Genomic DNA, 26050 nt, shown 5'->3' on the forward strand with positions numbered 1-26050 from the left:
GGCTCATGGTAGAGCATTGTTTCCCAAATGGTTTAGTCAGCTGAAATATTGACTTGAAGCACTGTACCTCTGAGTTAACATTTAACAACACATTTGCATATTCTCTAATGCTGGTTAATGATCAAACAGTTAAACAGTAAATGTTTTATTTTGATTGTTTTGATTTTACAATTATTTAAACGACTGCACAACTTGGCCAAAAAAATTATATTGCAATAATTTTTTCATATATAGTGATTTTAACAGCAATAGAACATTTCATATGATATGAAAATGTCTCATATTTTTGCTGCTGAAATATTTTTATAATTATTATTATTTCTACAATTTATTTTTATAATGAATTATAAAAATGATAGACAAATCTATAATGGTTGTAAATTAGTGCTGTAATGTAAAATAAAGTGTTTTTTATTATTATAAAATAATTAAGTAGTACCCTATAATATTACCAATATTTGTCTTAAATTCTTCATAAAGTATGTAAACTTTATATTTATTTTATATATTTATTTTCTAATAATTGTATAATAATATAATTATTTTAAAATATTTATTTTATTTTATAAATTAATTATATTGGTAAAATGTATTTATATAATTATAAAAAATAAAGACAGAAACATATTAGTGTTGTGAGTTACAGTTGCATGTAAAAAAAAAAAACAATTTGATAAATATAAAAATATTATTGTTATATGCTACATATTCCCAATATTTGTCATAAAGTCTACACTTTCAAGCATTCAAATCTTCAAGTCTTTAAACTGAGTTAAAGTGATGAAATTCTGTAAACTTTTGTCCACAGAAATGTTGGAAATTATGTAAATTTGTGAATACAGAGAACCAAATGCACATTGTGTTCTGCATACAGAGATGTAGTGAGAAGCAGCATTCATTTTGAGATGCTAAAAAACACTGCATTAAAGCTATATAATAATTTTGGTTTAATTGTACAGCCCTGTTTATTTATTTTAAGTTCACTTTTGATTTTAGCTCATTATTGGCTTTTTAACAACTCTTGAAACCCCTTGCAGTTCCCGTATGAACCCCCATTTGGGAGACAGTAGTGTAGAGTGTGTCTGGTCTCTCAGAGGGCAGTGTGTTTCTCCAGCTGGTACTGTCACAGCGTGTGTGTGTGTGTGTGTGTGTGAGTGACACAGGCTGCTGATCAGAATTGACGTGGGGACTGGATATGTGTCAGGACTTCGATTGCTCATTCCTCTCTGCACTTCAGAGACAGCAGCTGCTTTTTCACACGGTCCATCGCAAACTTCACAGCCAGATTTGCATCATTATGATTATAACTCATAGTTTGCTTTATGTTTGTGCTTAAAGTTATTGTCAGAATATAAATTATTTTTTATCATCTTTGTTCATTGTCCATGTTAAGGATGCTCAGGGCCTGGAGTACTTTATAAATGACCGGCCAGGTCAGGTTTATAGGTCAGATCAGTCACATTTACGTTGGGGCAAGTTGTACATTTTAATACACACACACACACACACAGACACACACACACACACACACATATATATATATACAAAATCTATTTTATAATTTGATATAATAATTTTTTTATATGCATATGTTCAGCCATTAGGGCTAAAAGTGATGATTCACTGCTAACTGTATAATCACCAGTTGTGATAATCGTAAATGATGAGTTTATAATTGCTAATTGCTATTCTTTATTGGAGTCTCTCTGCATTCATTTCTTGCTAATGCTCTTTGTAACATTTTTGTTCTTTTAAGCTGACTTTTCTTGATTACTTTGCACTCTTCTTGACCCTCTCACAAGAGTTGCGTGTGTGTCGAAAGTGTTCACGTATGTGAAAATACATTCACAGATTCTGAAAATTAAGCAGAGTTTCTGTTCTCAAATTAATTGTGGGACTCAGCCACAGATGCTTTTGGCAGTCGAGCATTTGATTTTTTTTCTCTTCATTTGTGCAAATGAGAAATTAGTCAGTGAATGCTGGAGTGTGTTTCATGTACAAACTAAATTATACCTTTAAGTTTTGGGACTAAAGTATCCTGAAGTTCTTTGCGCTTTGAAGCAGTAATTATAAAGTAACAGAAGACGTGCAGTGCTGAGGTCTGCTTTTACAAACTAGAAGAAGAAATTACTATCAACTTTCTACAGAATTATTAAAGGTGTCGTGCAGGGCTGTTTCAACTTTGGACACTTCTGGCCTTGTGAATTTGATAAAAACACACTTTTCATACTAAATTTGTCCACTAATAATGCTAATTTATGCATATATTGTTAAAACACCTGGACTCAGTATGATTGTATTTTTTTAAAGAAATTGATACTTTTATACAGAAAGGAGTTTAAGACATTTATATTATTAATTAAATGCTGTTCTTTCTATTCATTAAAGATTCTCATTTCCACAAAAATATGTAGCAGCACAACTGTTTTTAACATTGATAGTAATCATAAATGTTTCTCATGTGACTGAAGACTGGAGGAATGATGCTGAAAATACAGCTGCGCATCACAGAAATAAATTACATTTTTTAATATATTCAAATAAAAATAGTTCTTTAAAATGATAATAATACAGTATTTCACAATATCGCTGTTTTTATTGTGTTTTTAAACATATACATCCTGCCTGGGTGAGCAGAAGAGACTTTTTAAAATATCTTAAAAGCTTTTGAATGATGGTGAAGAAAAATTAGGAGAATTTTTCCAAACCGTTGTCTTAAGCAATAAGTGTGAAAACAAAAATCAGAATAAATCTATTTTTGCTTTTCACTTCAAATAAATATTCACATAAAGGAGAAGGTTTTGAGGGTTACACTGTTTTTAGCAGTACGTCAAACTTATATTTCAAGATCAAGGTAAATGATTTCTCGTTAAACAAGTGTTTTAATGTTGCTGTTATCTGTGTGAATTAATATTCAATATGATGATATGCAGCATGTATCAGTGCCATCATATGTCGTCTGGACTTAAGATTGTCTCAGGAGTGATGGATGCTGGATTGGTGACGTGGAGCCGTCGCATGCATACTAACCACCGGTATGTGTGTGTGTGTGTGTGTGTGTGTGGAGTTGAGACGGGTTAATGGTGTGATGTTGGAGGTAATCTGTGTGCTCTACCGTTAGGAGATGATGACGATTTATGTAAAAATGTTACAGTGTATCGTGTGATGAGGATGATGATGCTGATCGTCATGGTGATTATGCTTTTGTCTAACAAGTCATTATGGCCTTGAAAAATGGAGGCTGAAATGGCTCTTCATCTTGTGTAAATTCATAAGGAGATCTTTGTTGTCTCTTGTAGAATTACAGGGATTTATCTTTGCGTGATTATCCGGCCATATGTGAGACAGTCTGTGAGCAGTTCATTCATGTTTCCAGTCCTGACTGCAAATGCTGGAGGGGAAAAAGTGTTCAGAAATAAATAAGCATATGTCTCTAATAAGATACAATTGTTATTATAATTTTTTTAAAAATTGTAAATAAAGATTATTGGAGTGTGTTTTGTAGGAAAATACTATTTCAGGCTTTCTAAAATTTCACAAATTTCGAATTTCAATGTTACATGTAAATTTTGTGTGTTTAATCGTGAATTTTATTAACATTGTAACAGTGCACACTATTTTTTCCACTAAGTTGTAAATAAAACAAAAATTATTGGTGTTTTACAATAAAATACTATTTCAGTCTTTCTAAATCACAATTTCATGTTTAATTCAATATTACTAGCTATTTCTTTATTATTATTTGGGAAATTCACTAACAATTTTAAAGTGAAAATTGTTTCTACACCAATTTTTTTTTTTCAGTGTACACTAATTTCCCCCCCCCCAAAGTTGTTAATAAAACAAAGATTATTGCAGTACATACAAGAAAATACTATTTCAGGATTTCTACTTTAAAATGTCTTGTTTAATTCACTGTTACTTGCCATTTGTCTTTGTAATTATTAGTAAAATTTACTAGCAAATTCTGTTTTTTTATGCACCAAATTGGTATCTTTTTTTTTTTTTTTGCATAGTGTATATAGGTTATTGATAACTTGATTACTACTTTTAAAACATTGATCTGTTTGTTTTGAGTGGCCTGATATGTCAACTTCTGACTCGTCCAATGGCATGAGTTTGGGGGCGGGACTATCTCTAAGTCTGACCAATGGCAGATGGGGGGGGGGGGGGATGGGTTCTGAAATGTTTCTGAAAATTGTGTTTCTGAAAATTGCAATTCCATGTGAAAATAACCAACTTCATCTTTAAAGTTGAAACATAAGCAGTGTTAAATAGGTTCAGTGCCATTGAGAAGCAGCACTAACCAATCACATCTGCAGATGCTCTGACTTGTTTAACATCAGAGCGAGCATCACACTCGCTCTCTTCCCTTACATTTATTGGCTTGTATTTGTTGTATGTGAGCTCCAGTGCTGATCGAGCAACTGAATGTCATGACTTCAAAAAAGAGAGAGAGAGAGAAAACTAAAAAAATAGAGAAACACAATTGCTTTTAGACAGTGAGTGCGGGAGACTATTGTATCAGTATCGATTCCTGTAGCGCTGCTCTATTCTGCATGAACTCGAGACAAGCTGCTTCAGACAACATGATGCAATGATTCAATTCAATACTGCATATCATTTTCAAAGAAAGTAATATGCAGTATGTATAATGTGTGCAGAGTGCACATTTTACTGCTACTGTACAATGAAAATAATGTGCAGTATGCAGCAGCACACGTGTCACGGCATACTGTATCACTCAGTGCAATTCACTTGACCTTTTAAATATGTTTTAAACATGTTTAACTAATTCAATCTAACTTCCACAAGTTATATGTTTAACCAAAATTGGATTAAAAGTGCAAATTATTTTTATTTCTGAGATGGACTTAAATGCAAAGTAGTAAAATGTGATGTTGAATGTTACAATGTGTGTTGCATACTGCAGAGTGTTTTACATATTATTATGAATACTGACTACTGGTTTAGTTTCACAGTATCAGTGAATCTCCTGAAGAAATGTTTTGGTCGTTTTTCACCCCAAAACAAATAAAAAAAAATTATTTTTTAATGAAAATGAAGCCCATTTTTAAGAGTATTAAATTATTTTCATAAATTAATACAAACAAATGAAGTGATCAAATATATAATATAATTTAAATATTTATAATATAAATATAATGTAAATATTATATGCTTCATTATATGATTTTCCATGAAAATTAAGCCTATTTCTAGGACCATTAAAATTATTTTAATTAATTAATAGAAAGAAATAAAATAACATTTAAATTAACCTTTTTAAAATTAAAATCTACAATAATTATAAATAATATATATATATATATATATATATATATATATATATATATATTTATATATACACACACAGTATACATTTCTAAAAAATAGTCTTAAAATATGCTTCATCTTCTTTATGAAAAAAATAAATAAATTTTGTCTTTTATTTTTATATTTAAAAAAATAAATTAATTTTATTTAAATGTATGTATAACCTTTTTTTTCTTTTTTTTAATAAATATGACCCAGATCAGTTCTTGACTCGTTTGACTCCTGTACACTTCACAGCCATTGACCTCTCTTCACCCGCCACACTCTGATTTACTTCAATACAAAATCTCCTTTGAGTCCAGCACTGATGATTTGATTTGAATATGAAGGACTCTGCGTCTTTTATTTCTGTTGAGTCTCTCTTCTGCCGTCACAAAGTTGGCATCGTCCTGGCATCATCCAGCAGACTCTCAATGACGGGACGGGCCGAGTGTGCACGGCTGGAGTGAAATGCTCTTACTCTGGAGCTCTTCTGTGTGGTCTTTGGAGCTGTAACCCACATATCCACAGGCACAGGTGCCCTCTCTCAGGGGCCAGGTGGCGGCCCATTCTGCTCCTGCTTTTTCTTAATGAATCCGTAATTGGTTTGAGTCACCTGTGGAGAGGAGAATAGCAGGGGTGATGGGTCGGGTTAGTGGAGGTTCTGGTCGAATCTGACCTGGCTTCATTGTGCACAGTAGTCCAGCACAGACCCAGAGCCCTCAGCAGCAATTTACTCTTTATTTCTGTCTCACAGACACACATACAGCCTTTATACACTCTCAGAATAAAAAGGTGCAAAAGCTGTCCATAGGGTGGTACTTAAAATCGACTTTTGAAAAGGTAACAGCTTTTGTATCTTTACTGTACATTTAGCACTGTAGTGTTTAGAATTAGTTAACACACTGTTATATAATATCCACACAACAATAATAATATACAGTACTGTCTGTGGTCAGTAAGATAAAAAAAAATCTACTTTTAATTATCAAGGCTTTCAATTTCATTAAATTGATCAGAAGTGAAAGGAAAGACATTTATAATGTTACAAATGATTTCTGTTTCAAATAAATGCTGATTTTGTTTTTGACCATTCATATTAACTGTTTTTCACATTGATAATAATCAGAAATGTTTCTTGAGCAGCAGATCTGCATATTATAGTGATTTCTGAAGATCATGTGACGCTGAAGACTGGAGGAATGATGCTGAAAATACAGCTGCGCATCACAGGAATATATTACAATTTAAAATATATTCAAATAGAAAACAGATATTTAAAACTGTAATAATATTTCCCAATATTACTGTTTTTCAAATAAATACAGCCTAGGTAAGTCAAGATACTTCTGTCAAAAACATAAAACAAATTATCGAACCTAACCTTTTGAACATTAATGCACACACTATATGCATATTATTATTATTTTATAGAAACAGTAAATAAATGTTTCAAATATTAGTATGCTAAATTTTCCACATGACCATTAAAGATATTATTGATTATATTTTTTTTTCTCAAATAGGTGACTTTTTAAAAATCCTATTTCATGTTTAAAAAAAAAAAAAAAAAAGGAAAATTTTGGTAGTTTGATTAAATAAATCAGGAAAATATATATATATATATATTAAAATACTGTTTATACTTCCAGTTTGTTCTTCACACTGCAAGTGAAAGTTCAAGTCAAGAGCATTGCATTGTGGGAAACGGTAGTCTTTGAAGTGTGGTGTGTAGTCTATATTTTGGCAGATTTAGTAAGTGATGCACTGTATTCATACTGCACAAATATAATGAGTAGAACACTAGAATGTAATTCCAAACATCCCCTTGTGTTGCGATGAGTGTGAAGTCGTTATGTAGAGTCTCTGGTATATTTGTCGAAGTATCGGATGCTTTCTTGCATTGCTGACTTTATTAGACAGAGTTTTCCTCATGAGCGATCATGCTAATGTTTTTCTCTATTTAAGTACAGGAATAAACTTTGCTCTGTTCATTTGTAGCTCTGGGGTATCAACATATGGAGCAGAATTATTGACTGGAGTGTTTTATTATGTGTTGCATGGCCCTTAAGTGTGTCCTGGATTGATGAGCTCATCTCTCTGCTGCAGGTGGTTGCGTTGAACCAGCGAAGTAAGGAGGCGGAGTCTGCGTTCCTGGGAATATATAAACAGCTGATCGAGGCCCCAGGTGAGCTGCACACACACACACACACACACACAAAACCATACATTCACTGTTCAATTTCACTTAGTCACTTAGTGCACTATATTAGACTATCAATTTTATGCTTATGACAGTTTTAATTTTAATTTTTATGTGCTTTTATATTTTTTTTGTTTTGTTTTAGTTCTAGTTTTAATTAGATTTTATTTTTTTCGGTTATAATAATTTATGACTGAAAATGTTTTTTATTTTTATTAGCTATATTATTATTTCTAATTTTCATTTAGGTTCATCTATTATTATATTTTATTTTTATTTCAGCTTTACTTCAATTATAACAAATTATTTTTATTAGTTGTATTATTTTATTAGTTAATATTAGCAATAACAGCACTGATTGTTTTCACTTAGTCCACTATATTAAAGTATATATTTATGCTTATGGCATCATTTCCATGAGCTTATTAGATTTGGACTTCTTAAAGGTACAGTAGCAGATGTTGCCAAGGTGACATTTCTAATTTTCCTTATTATTATTATTTTTTTTTATGTAATATTTATATTTTATTTTGATTTCAGCTTTACTTCAGTTAATGAAAATTATTATTAATAATTTTAGTTTAGTTAACAACAAAAGCACTGATTTAGTCACTTAATCCTGCTATATTACAGTATATATTTTATGACATCAGATGCTCATTAACATATGACCATGTATATTTACATATAAACCTTTACTGTATCTTGGTTTGCCCTCATGAGGTCATTTATATATGAAAATCTTAAAGGTTCAGTAGCAAAAACGGTCTGTTTAGAAGTTATCATGTAAAACTGTTATTGTTAACTGTTTAGTACTATAGTAAGCTTTTGCAAAAGTGTAGAAAGTGGCCCCTTTTTTATGCTTGTTGGATGTGTTTGGGGTCGTGTGGGTCCATATGGTCTCAGGTTCTGTTGACCGCTGTGGGCCAATCAGAACTCAGCTGGAGGCTGACCGACATTCACAAGTGAAACGTGGGATTGATGAGAAGTGTAGAGCAGAGGAGAAACGATAAGAGAGAAACCAGACAAACAGACACGAGAGAAAGAGGACAGGGGCCTGATGCTGGACCGTCCTATCAGAGATCACAGGAAGCTGATGCCACTGTTTACACATTCATTGACTGCGTGATGGAAGCTTCTGCTGGAGAGATAAGCTCCAAAACCTAGGGAGCTGCCTACCTAGACAGCATTTTCAGGCATCACAGGTGTGCTTCGACGAAACGGCTGTTTTAAAAGGTAGGCTGTCTTACTTTAGCCAAATAGTAGCATTCACAGAGAATGCAATCCCAGAATGCATTGCGACAGGTTCGGTGAATAAATCCAAGCTGGTGGATTAGGCAAACTATATATCTCCCAGTGCTGAAAAGTAATGATTACTTTCTCAGTGTAATTTTAATAGGTTTTTGTGTGTGAAAAATATTTTTTATGCTCATTTAAGTATTGCAATGCAAAATGTGCTATTGAAATCAGTTGTGTTTTGTGCGAACAGTGCTGCATATATAGAGCATTTCAAAACAGTTACACATGAGACTTATGCCTATATAGACAGTTTTGTATAAAACAGGCTGACTTTAAAGATCTCTCTGATCTCTTGCACTTCATTTTGTTCCGTGCTCTTTGAAAGAAGTAATGCATTTTCTTTTGCGTAAAGTGTCTCGCTTTGAAGATGTGTTCGGCAGAGGTGGAAAGAGTACAAAAATATTCTACTCAAGTAAAAGTACCATTACATTAATGAAATTTTACTTAAGTACAAGTAAAAGTACCAGTCTAAAAAATCCACTCAAGTAAAAGTAAAAAGTAGCTCATTTAAAATTTACTCAGAGTAAAAATTACTTAGTTACATTTTAACAGTGGGAGGGAGTCAAAAATGGGACAGGCCAAGGGTGTCAAACTCAGTTCCTGGAGGGCCACAGTCCTGCACAGTTTAGATTTAACCCTAATTAAACACACCTGATCCAGCTAATCTAATCATTTAGGTTTATTTGAAAACTACATGATATGTGTGCTGGAGCAGGGTTAGAACTAAACTCTGCAGGGCTACGGCCCTCCAGGAACTGAGTTTTACACCCCTGGGATAGGTCTATTAATCTCAAACTAGTTGTTTTTAATTAAAGGAATCAGTTATTTAGAATAATAAAACATTTGGGCTGTTATCTGGCAAATCAGTATCAACAAACTCATCTTTTCAATACAGAGGAAATGCAAAAGCTTCATCGGACGTGGCATTTAGATGTATTACACTGTTTAGTGCAGGACAAGAATGCATTTAACCTGCAGTTACAAATGCATGAATAATGTTTTGATATGCCAGACATAAAATGTTGAATACTCATTTGAAATTATAAAAACTTAATTATAAAAAAAAAAAAAATCAAAAGATACTTTAAATGTGAAATAAAAATGGCCAGTATGTGTCAGCAAGTCACTGTTAATAAGTGAGTCATTGCGATTGAACCAAATCATTTAAACAATTGATTCATTCAGGAACGAAACACTGTCACGTTGCTCAGAGATGCAAAATTTTGCTTTGGTGGCTGTGTTTGGAATAAATTTTTGTTGTAGAAATAGAGCAAAAACAATGGCAATATGGTGTCTAAAACGCAAGTCTCTTAGTTTACTGTCCTGTTGTAAAAAAAAAAAAAAAAAAAAAAAAAATATTTATATATATATATATATATATATATATATATATATATATATATATATATATATATATATATATATATATCAGTGGCGGCTGCTGGTCTTTCAAAGAGGGGAAGCTCATTTTCGGCCTACATTATAACCCTCTGATGGTCTTCATTTGTAGTGACACTCGGGGTCTTTTTGACCCCAGACAATAACATTTCATTTTGTAATAGTAAAATATTTAAATTTTTTTACAAATATAATTTTACTCTGTTCATTTATGTTTTTACTAAACTTTGTACAGTTTTTGGAGGATTTAAATCTTTTACATTTCTATAAATAAATAAATATTTATTTAAATAGGCTTTTTTTTTTTTTACAAAAAAAGAAAAAAGCATTTCAGGTAAAATTCACTTCATAAAAGACCCAGATTTCTAACTTTCATACATGGGGATACCATGGATAATTTTATAAGGTTTAATGTAAGATTTTTGCCCATTTTTGGGGAAATTCAGTTTAAAAATTGTAATAAATCACTTTAACCACTAGATGGCTATAGTGTGTGTGTGTGTGTGTGTGTGTGTGCGCGCGCGCACATTTTCAATCTGTCTTAGTTACCAATTTAATTTTGTGGTGGTTCTGCATTTTACAAATATCAAGAAATATTGCCGCAGTTTGTCTTTCGAATACACTTGAGAAATCCGCGATCATGGGACTGAGCGTGAAACAGCTTCACCGACTTCTTATGGTGCAGACCGCTGTCAGTCAAAAGGAGATCGACAGATCCTCCAATCATCACGCGGAAGCCCAGTCTTCATTCACCTCCAGAGACGCTGAGCGTCCGTGGGCGGGACATAATCGCAGCATTTATCCAATGACCGTCTAGCTTCGGAGCACTGAAAAAAACTGTTCAAAGCAGCCCCATCGAAGTCAATGGACGCTCGGCTTCAACAGGGAAATGCACTGTGACGCTACGGGAATGTATGAGAAGAAAATCGAGTCAGCCGACATGTAGCTGATTAACACAATACATAATACACAATAGTACATATTTGACCGTTGGGTTTTTTTTACATTAGAGGGGAAGCTGAGCTTCCCTTGCAGTCTTAAAGAAATCCCCACTGATCTATATATATATATATATATATATATATATATATATATATATATATATGTGTGTGTGTGTGATTATGATTTTTAGAGGAAAAGACAGTATTCTTTGTGTGATTTTGATTCTAAATGATTTTGATTGATTTCATTCTAAATGCATTTCAACAGACTGAATCACACAGTGAAAGAACACTCTAAATGCGCGCGTACATCATTAAAACAACAATTATGATATTATCGCAGACAATATATATCGCACACTCCGCACCAGTCTTTTTGGCTAATTTGTGCAAAACCTCTTGCTAAAATGTCAAAGCATCATTTTAACCACCAATGCAATGACGCAATTATTTAGCTCACCTCTATATGCTTACGTGGGGTTGATGTCTTGTCGAGATTTTATAAACTGCTAGTTTGGTCTCCCTAGGCAAGTACAGCTCACACTGCATAATAGAGCATACATATGGCCAGGGGTTCACTTCATTTCCTTGAGTTCAACTTCAGAATATGACGGGGTTTCGTTTTCAGCGGTGTCTGCACCACTAACGCCTGTTTTGTCCGTCTGCATCTTTCTTGTGATTTTAGCGCCAGTTTGCCATACCTTCCAGGGAGCGATTTTTTTTTTTACTCAGTAATTAATGTGTTTTAAAATGTAGCGAAGTACAATACTTCAAACAAAATATACTTAAGTAAAAGTAAAATTACAGATTAAAAAAAATACTTAAAAAAGTAGAAGTACACAAAAAAGCTACTCAATTACAGTAACGCGAGTAAATGTAATTCGTTACTTTCCACCTCTGGTGTTCGGTGTGAATCCCTGACCTATAGCTCTCCTTTCAATATTTTTTATTTATTTTAGGAACAATGTAGGATGTGGTGAATGGTGCAGGCAAACTTTAAACAGCCTTCTTGCACTGGAAATAAAATAGTTATGGAGGCATTTGAGCTCCAGATAGATTTTATTTGTTGTTCGACTGTTTTTAACTTTAAATGTTTGAAGGACTGGATACCATTCAGAAGTTTGGGGTCAGTATGGTTTTTAGTGTTTTTAAAAGGAGCCTCTTCTGTTCATCATGGCTGCATTTATTTGATCAAAACTACAGGAAAAACAGACTGTGAAATATTATTACGATTTCAAAAAAGTGTTTGCTATTGTAATATATCCCCAAATGTAATTTAATTCTGTGATCAAAGCTGAATTTTCAGCATCATATTCCAGTCTTCATTGTCACATGATTCTTAGGTAATCATTCTAATATGCTGATTTGCTAAATAATGTAAAAACAATTACCAAGTATAATAAACTTATGAAGAAGAATTGACTGGAAATGTTTCTTAACATATGTTTTAGACACACAAGGGCCATAAAATGTGACGAAATCTGGCTGAATTTGTTTTGATTTGCCTTTGATTTATGTAAAAAGACTCGGTGAATAACTCCGATTTTACCTCGTCTGTGCATGCTACAATAGGGTGACGGTGTCTAAACGCTGCCAAAGTTTTCCCCCAAAGCCGCGGTCTTCAGTTGCTCGCATAACCTGCCGTTTGACCTCCCTGCGAATCGTCCTGATGACGAGAGCTATGTTTTCATCTGTATCGACCCCTGACGGATCCTGCCATCTGTGAGGCTGAGCCTGTCGTCTACAGCATCCTATTAAACTGTTCTTTCCACTGGCTTTGAGCAAGGTCACCCCACCCGCCATCCCAGGAATGAACTGTCCCAGGTGCTGTAAAGGACAGTAAACTCACTCTGAAACACTGAAGATTGTAGATCAGACATGTTGATTAAATGTGTGTTCATAATCAGAGCACAAACACACACTGAGTCACTTTACATGGACAATAAAGTAGCACAAAGCAGCACATAATAAAAAGATTTAATGTAAACCCTAAACTACAAAGGAAAATTCGAGATGTGCACTATTTGAGTTTTTTTTTTTCAGTGGTATTTTTACTTTGTTGCTGTACTAACTTAAATTATTTTAAATTATTTTTAAGAATCTGTACTTTACAGGAGTATTTTTATTTGGAGAAACTTTTATTTCACTACATTCCAAAGCATAATACTACACTACATTTTATAAAAACATGTTGTACCTCGTTATTTTGACCTGGAGAAATCGTCACCCAATCTGAGACGCGTACAGTGTATAACATATAACTAGATACATGTAAAATGTAACAACTAACTAGATATATGTAACATCGAACTAGATACATGTAACAGTGTTACATAACATCTAACTTTATACATGTAACAGTTACATAACATCTAACATTATACATGTAACAGTGTTACATAACATCTAACATTATACATGTAACAGTGTTACATAACATCTAACATTATACATGTAACAGTTACATAACATCTAACTTTATACATGTAACAGTGTTACATAACATCTAACTTTATACATGTAACAGTTACATAACATCTAACATTATACATGTAACAGTGTTACATAACATCTAACATTATACATGTAACAGTTACATAACATCTAACTTTATACATGTAACAGTTACATAACATCTAACTTTATACATGTAACAGTGTTACGTAACATCTAACATTATACATGTAACAGTGTTACATAACATCTAACATTATACATGTAACAGTTACATAACATCTAACTTTATAAATGTAACATTTACATAACATCTAACATTATACATGTAACAGTGTTACATAACATCTAACTTTATACATGTAACAGTGTTACATAACATCTAACATTATACATGTAACAGTTACATAACATCTAACTTTATACATGTAACAGTGTTACATAACATCTAACATTATACATGTAACAGTGTTACATAACATCTAACATTATACATGTAACAGTTACATAACATCTAACTTTATACATGTAACAGTGTTACGTAACATCTAACATTATACATGTAACAGTGTTACATAACATCTAACATTATACATGTAACAGTGTTACATAACATCTAACATTATACATGTAACAGTGTTGCATAACATCTAACATTATACATGTAACAGTGTTACATAACATCTAACATTATACATGTAACAGTTACATAACATCTAACTTTATACATGTAACAGTTACATAACATCTAACATTATACATGTAACAGTGTTACATAACATCTAACTTTATACATGTAACAGTGTTACATAACATCTAACATTATACATGTAACAGTTACATAACATCTAACTTTATACATGTAACAGTGTTACGTAACATCTAACATTATACATGTAACAGTGTTACGTAACATCTAACATTATACATGTAACAGTTACATAACATCTAACTTTATACATGTAACAGTGTTACATAACATCTAACATTATACATGTAACAGTGTTACATAACATCTAACATTATACATGTAACAGTTACATAACATCTAACTTTATACATGTAACAGTGTTACGTAACATCTAACATTATACATGTAACAGTGTTACGTAACATCTAACATTATACATGTAACAGTTACATAACATCTAACTTTATACATGTAACATTTACATAACATCTAACATTATACATGTAACAGTTACATACCCTCTAACTTTATACATGTAACAGTGTTACGTAACATCTAATTAGCAGTGTTGGGAAGGTTACTTTGGAAATGTAATAGGTTACAGATTACAAGTTACCCTATTTAAAATGTAATAGTAGTGTAACTTTTTTAATTACTTTAATAAAGTAATGTAACTAATTACTTTTGAGTACATTTTGATTACTTTTATAAATTTCAAATGAATGTTAATTTGCAACTGTTAATCATCTTCAACCATTTTACACCATGCAGGTTTAACCTTAACAGTAGTGCTCAATACTGTCAGACTTTCATCATTCTTCATCACCTGAATTAAGATGATCAAATTTGAACACATCCACCACACAATCAGACTTTAGTACTGCCTTTTACTTAGAGATTGATCTGAAGTTCAAAGCAGATTTAAAATCAAAAGAAATAGTTTATAGATACTGTTTTTGAAACCAAATCTTTGCATAACTACAGGCATCTAACTGCATCTAACAATGGTTTGGGGAAAAATAGTTAATAAAAAAATAAAAGCATATACATCAACTCAAATACGGTTATCTAATAAGCATGTGTCCTATTTTGTGTACTAAACTCCTGAAACATTGGTGTCTTTCTGAAACACTGCTGTCTCTTTGTATATGATATGATGATAGTTTCTCAAAATAAGTAAAAAATGCTCATGAAGTGACTGTTCTAGAGATTAATTTCCATGAGGGGCGGACTGGGAAAAAAATAGGCTGGGAAATCTCACACTCATACACCCACAACCCATTCTGAAACATGGACAACACTATTTTGTGTATGGACCTGACATGAAAAAGATTTGAATCCTTAGGTTGGGGGACATGCAACGTAATTAAGAGTTCTCTCCTGAACTGCACCTTCACTTCCATCATCCATCCATCTCTCTCATGACTTTAATACTGAAGATTTTTATTTGACTTTTACCATGTTTTGTAAGTGCAATTTTGTTTTTTTGGCAAATGAATTACCACTTGTATTTATTTTTACTACAAATTCCATAGTTAAACCACGGTTAGTGCCATACCATAGGCTATATTAATTTTCCTCAGGGTTGTGTTTTTGTATCCACTAGCTCCCCCTAAACCTATGATAAAATATGATGATTTGTCTGCTAACTTACGACTGTAACATTACAATAGATAATAATGACGTCGTTTATACAGTATTTTGAGTGATTGCGAGCAATGTGCTGCTGCTGCTTGACTAAGTAAACAAAGACAAAACTATATTAGCATATTTACAGATGAAACTGACCTGCACCTGAAACCCTGAACAGAAGTGTCGCTTCTCTGCTCCAGCTGTGCGCTTACACAGTTCACTCCGGTCTCTCTCTCTCGCATTGATTACTCGGAGTCTGATCCAAACTGTTCGGCGGAGGCGCGGAGAGCGCGCGAGCCCAACCATTGCCAGTCACGACTAACCGATTCATGATTTATTAGAGATTTAATTATCGAATGGCGGATTCGGAAATAATCGCTTTAGTATATTCGGCCTGCAATTATACAATAACAATATTAAAGTAGAAGGCCAAATTGTCTGCCAGGCCACCGGGAATAGTCCCGGTTCTCCCGATGTCCAGTCAGCGCCTGATTTCCACAGACACGCAGAACGTGCAGGATTCATATTCAGTCTTATGACTGGATTCTACGAATGTGTTTTCCGCGTCTCGGAGATTATGGGCCATATGTCTTAGTGCAATTTGGGAAAGAAATAAGCTGTATGTGGATGTGTGTAAATATTCAAATGTAATCCTCTTTGTAATCGTTACAATTTTCATAAGTAACTGTAATTTAATTACTCATTTTTTCTTAGTAACTGTAACTGATTACTGTTACATTTATTTTGTAATTAAATTACGTAACGCCGTTACATGTAACTAGTTACTCCCCAACACTGCTAATTAGATACATGTAACAGTGTTACAATTTAATTACAAAGTAAATGTAGAAATTGAATCAGTTATAGTTACTTAAAAAAGTGTATTTAAATTACAGTTACTTATGAAAATGTTAATGAGTACAAAGTGGGTTATATCTGAATATTTTCTGTAAAAAGCTTTTGATGCCTCCTGCCGTTTAAAGACTGTTCAGTAAAGCAATGCTATTTTGATGATACATGCTTCATGCAATAAAAGTATCTGAACATCCATTAAGATAAAATATATGTATTATATTTTGAATTTTTTTAATTAAATATGTTGTATTGCCCAATTTTAACTTTTTTAAATTATTATTTCTTGTTTTAAATCAATGAACATGTTTGATTTAATGAGGTTTAAGCTTTAAAAAATAAAATTTACAAATGGAGTGAGAAAACTACAGAATAATTCAACATGCATTCTCTAAAAACAAGTTACATACTTTACACAGTTTTGCTACGCAGATCAATTTCATTGTAAGGATGTTTAGTGATTGATGTTTAGTAATACTGATTATGATTTTTTTTATGCATTATCAGCATTGGATTGTGTGTGTAACACACTCACACTTTCAACTAAGATCTAATTACTTTATCTTAATCTAAAATAGCTTTTCTGCTGTTTTAACTGAGGCAGTGATAAATAAAATGCACATTTTAACTAGATTTGTACATTTTCTACCATAAATGAGTAATGTTTGCCTGTGCAAATTCACCACTATGATTCTTATAGGAGATAGTTTTTTTGGGGTATATTGTGTTAGGTTTGCCCTATAAAATACACAGCTGAACATATTTTCATCCATTCAAATCCTGATAGATTAAATCAGCTTCTGCTTTAGCGTCTCAAGGCATTTAAGTGTGATTATGTCCATCATGGTTGTATAGGCGGCTTCAGTTACTGTACCTGTACTGTTTGTGCACCAGATACTGTATTAGGAGATTTGTCCACTGCTCTGCCTTTACTCTTCAATGACTTTCTGTACAGCGATAGAGTCCTGCGACCTCTGTTTTAATGCACCGCTTGTACGGTATTGATAAAGTTAACAAAAACATGCTGCTCATCTGTTTATCTACAAAGAGTTGAGTTTGTCTTTTGACTCCAGGAGGAGGCAAAGGGAAAATGCTGATGCGTCCTTTACGCTCTACATGCTAATCGCTCTGTGTGTCTCTCGTTCTGTCTGTGTGGCTGATATCAACAGAAATCCACCATTGCGATGATGGCTCCCCATCTCCACATTCTTATGTTTAGCTCCGTTTTCCTGTTTTGTCAGCAATTATTGAATCCCTGATTGTTCAGCTGTGCATAATTATGAAAAACAATTGTAAAACAGATGTGAATCTTTCCTCAACTCTGGGCACTTTTGGCCCTGTGGACACTTAGAAAATAAACTTGAACTTGCACTAGTTTATTTAATTTGTCAGCTTACAGTAGACATGCACACATCACAAAATAAATCTGTTCTTGTCCATTTTATATATCTATCACATAATTTGATAACATTCTAAAATAAAACAATTTTCAAAATTTTTGTCCATCTCTTTTATATTGTTAAGGGTAATCTCGTCATTTTATGGATCCTAAATATACGCAATTAAATAATATTTTTTATTGTTGCATATTGTGACAAAATTACAGCTTTACTGGAAATTATGCACAAAAAATATATATAAAAAAATATAAAAACAGGAGAAATATTAAATATAATAAAATATATTATAATGTAATATAAGTAAAATAAAGGTAGAAATTAAACGTGATGATTACCTTGGCTTTTCTTTGTACCTTACATCTCAAACTAAATCTCGTTGACTTTTAGTAAATATTATATTTATTATCTTAATTGTGTTTTCAAAACAATATTGTGTGAAAAGGCATTTTTACAAAGTGACTATTTAAAATGTTTTTAACAATTGTATTTTATAACTATTAATTTCATATATACACTTGAGAAGATTGAGAATGTATTTTCACAAATAACTATTGAAAATGGTCCTTAATGTTTTACAAATATACACACACACACACACAAACTTATTTTCAGAAAGTATATTTTTAATAAAAATTTTATTATGTATAAATAACTAATTAAAAATATAAAAAAATAATGGATTGTAATGTAAAATGTAATTTAATATAATGTGTTTTCATATTTTAAGATTGAGAATGTATTTGAAAAAAAAGGTAAAACTAATAACATCTATATTTTAAAAGACTTTTGAGTATCAAAAATAAAGTAAAATATAATAAAGTGATATTCAAAACATGTCCTAAAGTGATATGACAAAACTAGTTCTCTTACTTATTTATACCTGTTAGTATTAATAAAAATCAACCTCGTGACATAAAAGTGCTTGTACTGTAGTTAAAGAAACACCTGCATATCAGACATAAATCTACACGTGTGTGTGTTCACCAAAATAACAAAGTTAAACATTTTATTTCTTTGTCTGTTTCCACAATCGCCGGCTTTCTGTGATCTAGCAGCTCTTGCGGCTCTTAAGGGAAGGTCTGTTGTCTGCTTTCTAAAAGCGTTCGTTTGCCTCGGAGTGCCTCTCCGTTCTCAGGTAGCTCATCTGGGAGGCTCGCGGCTCACCTGATGTTGTTAACGGGCCATCTGCTACACGTTCCCCATCCGAATCCCTCGCCCCGAGAAGATTCATCAGAGCCTCGGCTGTAAATAACACAGCTCTCGGTTATGTGTTTTTAGCGCCGTCATATTCATGCCCCGCGGTCATATGGATGCTTTCCATTTCTGCATCCTCTTACTGGAGGAAAGTCAAAGTTAGTCCCTCCAGAGGAGCGTCTTTCCTGCTTTGCCGGCGTGTTCTGTCACTCAAAAGCGTCTCTCTGTAGCCGGCTCACCTGGAGAGGGATGTTGCCAGGGGCGTAGCCATAAGACAGGCGCCGCGGGTGCTCGCTCTACCTCTGCCTGTGTTTTTTTTTACCCATAATCCCCTGTGCCCCCCTCTCCCTCCCTCAGTCCCCTTGAGGCAGTGTCTTGAACGTTTCATGTCAGTCGAGAGCTGTGGATCTTCAGGAAATCACTGTGTTTCGACCGAAACCAGCTGCTTTTAAAAGGACCCTCCTTCAGCCTTCTTCATGCCGCTTGCTCTAATGAATGCTAGTGCTACGGCGCTGACTAGTGGTGACCAGCGGTACTGCGGAAGAGTTCAGCAGGTCACTGTCAAAATTGGTATTTACTTATTTTCAAACCTCAATCACTGATTGAAATCTTTCATAAAGCACTGTCTGGCTCTAAAAAGCAGCATTAAAGTGTTATACAAGTAATTGCACTATATTTAGAGACATCTAAAGTCATCTGATGCTTTGTGTGAAGAACGGACCCAAATTAAAGAGATTATTCGCTAATAATATTTCCTTATAACCTCATACTGCTCAAATAACAAATTATTTTGTCTACTTTTGATCAAACGCTATTAGGGTTAGTATTGCTGGTTGCAGTGGAAATTACATTAAAAAAATTATCAAATGTTTTTGAATTAAATTTTTTTTATATATATATATATATAATTTCTTTATTTGATTTAGGTGTAATTAAAAATCTGTTTTTTATGATGGATTTTTGTATATTACGATTGAGAACGTATCTGGAACAAAGATAAAACAAGTAAGTAATATAAAAAGACATAACATTTTTATTCCTTTATGGTTTATAAGATGGCGTTTGATATTATTGATGTGTTCATGTGCCTATTTTGAATAAAAATGTGAGATTCGAAAGCTGCAGATCAGTGAATTACCACTTAAATTTGCGCTTTTACTTACATTGTACATTTTCAATATATAAAAAAGAAAAAACAGCACGATTAAAGTGTTCTAGTTTATACACACTATTCCAAGTCTTTTGAAATCATTAATGTCCTTTTGTGAGGAACAGACCGCACTTTAACTCATTATAAACTCACAAATTTTTTATAGACTGTTCTTTATAGACTGACCGTTTTTAGTGGAAAATACGTCATCATTTTCTGTTAAAAAATTCACACAATAAATATTATTTTTTAAAATGTTTTTATAAATATTCAAATAGTTTATCTTATTATTTAATCATAGTTGTGATTAGAAATAAAATATTTATATGATGGATTTTCATGTTCTAAGAATGAGAATGTATGTATAAAAGTTAAATCAATCAAATCAATCATGTGAGTCAGTGAATTATGGCTTAAGTCTGTTCATTGCACATATAGTTGTTATAGGACTTAAAACATGAATCATATAAGCTCTTTTAGTAGTGCTTTTTTATGTTTTTGGTCATTTTGGAGACTTACAGAATCCATTCGGGTCCCAGAATGACTTAAAGGTGAGCAACTATTTCTTTAACCATCAAAGATTTCCAAGTTCATGACAGTTTGAGATGTACTTTGGATCCGTGTATTGAAACGCTTACAGTCTGATGTATTTTTCACCCTGGTAATTCCCTCATGCTGGAGCTGCAAACCTCTTAATGCCCCTGTTTTCATGGAAGAGTGACAGTATTTTGTGTAGTTCATTATTTTCCTCCACACTGAAGGTGAATCTCACATGAGCTACCGTTTGGCACACTTAAAAAAAATAGCATGCTTTGATGTGCCTTTTCCTCCATTGTGTTCTGGTTGTTTATGGTCTTGAGGTCCTTCAGGAGCGAATGCGTTCAGTGTCACTTGTTTCGTTAGTAGTTCACACTCTGAGCGTCTCATTGTTGGAGATGTGAGTCTTTCAGGGGATTTTTCCTCAGACATCTGCGTGCGTGTGTGAGATCTCAGTGGGCCGCCTGAGATTATGTACTGATGATTTGTAAGAGCAGTAATAAACACAAAGCCCAGGAGATGTTTAATAATGCATAATGTTCATAAAAGTGCTGCCGGGCCAATGAGTCCCTATAGAGAAGAAGCCCACAGGGAGAAAGTACTGGAGCCAGTGTGTGAAGAAAAATATAGAAGCCTCACAGTAACTTACAGTATACAATATCCTCTTGACAAGTCATTATGAAAATAATCATGTTCTTAAATGCTTTACCTGATGAATTAAAGGTAAAATATAATTTAAACAAATTGTAGAATTAACAGTGATTACATACAGTGGCTTCAAAAGGTATTAAGACACATTTTATTTTTTTACAAATGTGTGAATGTCTTTGCAATAAATGTCAAAATATCAACAACTGAAACAAATAAATGAATAAAAAAATCTAAACCTCCTCTGAACTATAAGTATTATGACCATAAGTATAATTATACTGATGTATAATTGTCATATTATGGGTTGTTTTCTAGAGAATATGTTTTGAATATTTGTTTTTTCCCAGAAATATCAAAGTGTCATTTACTCCAGAATAAATAAATAAAAATAAATAAATCATTAAAACAAGTATGCTATAATTGTGTCAGATATATTACGTTTTGTGTTTAGTAAATATATTTTGAATTATTTTTATTTTGCTTAGAAATATCATAGTAAGTGTCATTTATTCCAATAAAAAAGAATAAATAAAAATACATTAAAAAAATCTGAACGGCCTTAATAAAAGTGTAATTGTGATTTGTTTTTATTGAAAATATTTTGATTTAAACTTTTTTTTTTTTTTTTAAATCAAAGCAAGTGTAATTTATTCCAGTAAAAATAAAATCAATTAAAAAAAATCCTTTTAACTTAAACAAGTATAATTGTGTCAGATATTACTATTTGTATTTATAGAATATATTTTGAGTTTTTTTTAGAAAGATCAAAACAAGTGTAATTTACTCCAAGTTAAAAATAATAATAATTTAACAAATATTTAATTATAGTTACAAATATGTATTTGTTTTTAAAGAGTTTTAGATTTTTTTCTCTTTGTCTTATTAACATAAATGTAACAAAATTTAGTAGTAATGAGAGGTCTGACTCTTTTACATAAATCTGTTCTTTTGAACAGTTCGTTTTAAAGAATCAATTCAACAAAACCGATTCTATTTCTGAGACTGATTCTTTTTCTCCCTGATAACACACTGCTATCAAACTCTCCAATAAAGCCACAGGTGAGCACATAATGCTGATTACTTTTTTTGATTAGGTTTGTTAGTCATGATACAGCTGATAAAATTGAAGCCATTTAGGACCAAACTATATTTTGCATTTAAGAAATAAAAAAATGCATTAACATCAGATGGTTCTCAGTTTAATTAGCCACTGAACACTGAACCATTAAGAACAGCTGAGTCAGATTTGTAAATGAATCTTTAGTCCGATTTGTGAATAAATCGTTCAGACTTATGGTTATGATCCTCTGACAAGATCAGACTCAAGATGTCAATTAAATGTATTTTTCTGTCATTATTTTAACTCATCCAAATAATTGAACCAATTTCAACTTAATTTTTGAAGTTATATGTTATAGCTATACACTGTAAATAATTTCCTGTAAAATTTACAGGGAAAAACCATAAACTGACATTCCCAGAATTCTCTGCATTGCATTTCAAATTTTGTTTGAATTTGATATAACTATGTTTCTTCTTATTTTTTCTGTTGTGTTTATTAGGGTTGCATGCAGTGTTGGGGAAAGTTACTTTTAAAAGTAATGCCTTACAATATTGCGTTACTCCCTAAAAAAGTTACTTTTTATGAAAAGTAATGTGTTACATTACTTTTGCGTTACTTTCACGTTACTTTTTAAATAGGAGCAGGGCTTGATTGTTTTTAATATAAGAAGTTCTATTTATAGCAAATGTAAAAGCCCTTTCACACCAAAAAGTGTAATGAATAAACCTCAGGCTGAAGGAAAAGTAAATTCACGTCTGTACAGTAGAACACAGGAGAAGAAGGTTCAACACTCTTCAGCAATAAAAAAAAACAATGAAGCACAATTGTTAGTTTATCTAAATCATTTTTTAATTATTAGTATGGTTGAACTGGATCATTAAAGGTCAGCAGCAAAGACACTGTTAATAAAATGGGAATAGATACATTTGTGTTATTTAATATATTTAGTTATTGCAGGTTTGCGTCATATTCTGAGTTTGCATTTCACTGTTTTGATTAATTTTGATGAATACTAAATCTGTTTTGTTTTTTGTTTTTTTGTGAGTGGGATGAATTAATGCACATTCACATTTAGTCTAGAACTACAGTAACATGTTCACACAGCGCACACAACGCCTCCATACTTCCGATTTCTCCCAATATGGGAACAGGAGGCTTTTCAGTCAAAAAATGGGAGTACAAAGTAACTGGCGTTACTTTTTTGAAAAAGTAACTCAGATATTTTCTTGTAAATTAAAAAGTAATGCGTTACTTTACTAGTTACTTGAAAAAAGTAATCTGATTACGTAACTCGCGTTACTTGTAATGCATTACCCCCCAACACTGGTTGCATGTTACATATAATGTTGTTAAATGAATGTTTATTGCTTTTATCAGTGTAATGATTCTCACCATGATGGTGTTTAGTGTTTGTGTGAATGACTCTGTGCATCTTCTATGTATCTTTTTATTTTAAAGCTGCTTGTGATGGGCTTTGTTTCATCACGTGACTTTCTCATCACCACCTGCTTTTGGTGGTTACCAGTGTAATACAAAGGAACAAAACAGATTTCAGTACTTCAATAAATTGCATTATATCAGTTAAATTACGGTATTAAACTGTACATTTAAGGTAAAGCCGTTAAACCTAAAACAGTGTTACCCCTTTTTTTTTTTTTACAGTATAATTCTGGCAACCACAACTGCCGTTTTTTTGGCGAATATTTTACTGGTTTTATTTTACAGTGTAGGTTCAACTTGATTTTTTTTAGTCAATTGAAATGCAGCAACTGAATTGAAGTTTTAAGGCTGAAGTAGGTGGAATTTTTTAGCGTACACAATTTACTTTTCAATTTAGCATTGTTGTTTTAAGGATGACTTTTTACTGGAACACAAGACCAAATGTTGCTTTTAAATTGTGTACGTGCACCTTTGAGATGAATGAGACTTGCTCTGATATTTTGTTTGTAATGCAGTGACATTCAAACATCTTGTCTTTTTTAGGCTGCTTTCTCTCACAGATTGTATGTGACTGTATCTGAATCACTCGAAGCTCTTGAATAGATGTTTTGTCCCACATTTCCTCATGACTCCTGAGTCAGATTCACACAGCTCCAGACGTCACCGACATCTCCTGAAAGCATCCTGCTGGCCTTGAGTTGATATTTCAGAGTTAACACAAATACTTGGCCTCTCTCGCCCGCTCTTTTGGCTTCCCACTTGTTTGTATCCTTCATCTTTTCTTGAGATCACTCGTCTCCAGCGAAGCTGCACGCAGCTGCTCCTCTGTGCCGCTTTCGAGCGCACTTCACAGCTGAATCTTATTGATGTTTGTCCGACTGTGTCCTTCACATCGCCACTAAAACAAAAAAGCTTTGAGAGGGAACCTTCAGCGCACACAGTCATAGGAAGAGACGCATCTCTCCCTTTTCCACCTCCTCTCTCCACTTTATTTCTTTCTTCATCAAGGCTTTTACAAAAGCATTTATTATTACCGCTCGAGTATCAAGGGCAAATAATATTGAATGTTTCATGGAACATTTGAGATCAAGTCGCATTGTTCTCATGCTTTACATTTTCAAAAGCGTAAAAATATGCTGCATCTGTTGTATCAGATGATAATTTTCATAATAGTGTGCAATATATACTATGCCACTGTTAGCTTTCAAATAGATAGATAGAGATTTGAGACATTGTTGAGATCTTTTCTGCAACACTAGGAAAGACACGTTCGATTTTTGCTGTGTTTTTCTCAGGAGAATCATCGGAGATGTGCCTGTTTAATTTTATTGTCTATAAGAGACACATCTGAGATAATAAAGATATCTTATTTCAACTCTACAGAAGCGTGGTAATACCACGGTACTTTCTGCTAGTTTGGTGTTAGTGTTGGATGTGAAGAAGGAAGCTCTAGTTACTCATAAATTTGCATCTACTGTACGTCTTCACTTTAAAGTTTGTATTAATCCGACTGGAATGTAAATCATGGCGAATTTATGAGTTTTAAATCTTTATTAAGCGACACAGCGGCCTCTAGTGCAGTATTTTTGTTCTCTGAAGTATACGCTCAGAATAATTTGCCACTCTTTTGTTTACTGTAAATAAAAAGTTGCCTTATTATCAGTGATTCGCGGGAAACACTAGAGTTCATACACTCAGAAATCTCAGCTGACAAGAGACACTTTTGAACGTTGAGCATCCACTCGATAGCCAAAAAGAGATGTGGTGCTTTCTGAGAGAGTGTGTATGAGGGGGAAAAAAACCCTTGAAGCGCAGCCTTGTAAATTAAT

At 32.8% G+C, this 26050-nt stretch overlaps 1 protein-coding gene across 1 annotated transcript in view; it reads left to right on the forward strand.

Moving 5' to 3' along the window:
* Positions 1 to 26050, forward strand: part of LOC132114959 (homeobox protein cut-like 2) — a 157733-nt gene that overhangs the window by 92589 nt on the left and 39094 nt on the right. Inside the window, exon 4 of the mRNA XM_059523361.1 lies at positions 7426 to 7504. Coding sequence (XP_059379344.1) covers positions 7426 to 7504 — 79 coding nt within the window. The remainder of the gene's footprint in view (positions 1 to 7425; positions 7505 to 26050) is intronic.

The sequence above is a fragment of the Carassius carassius genome, chromosome 34 (genome assembly GCF_963082965.1).
Source record: "Carassius carassius chromosome 34, fCarCar2.1, whole genome shotgun sequence".
Taxonomy (NCBI): Eukaryota; Metazoa; Chordata; class Actinopteri; order Cypriniformes; family Cyprinidae; genus Carassius; species Carassius carassius.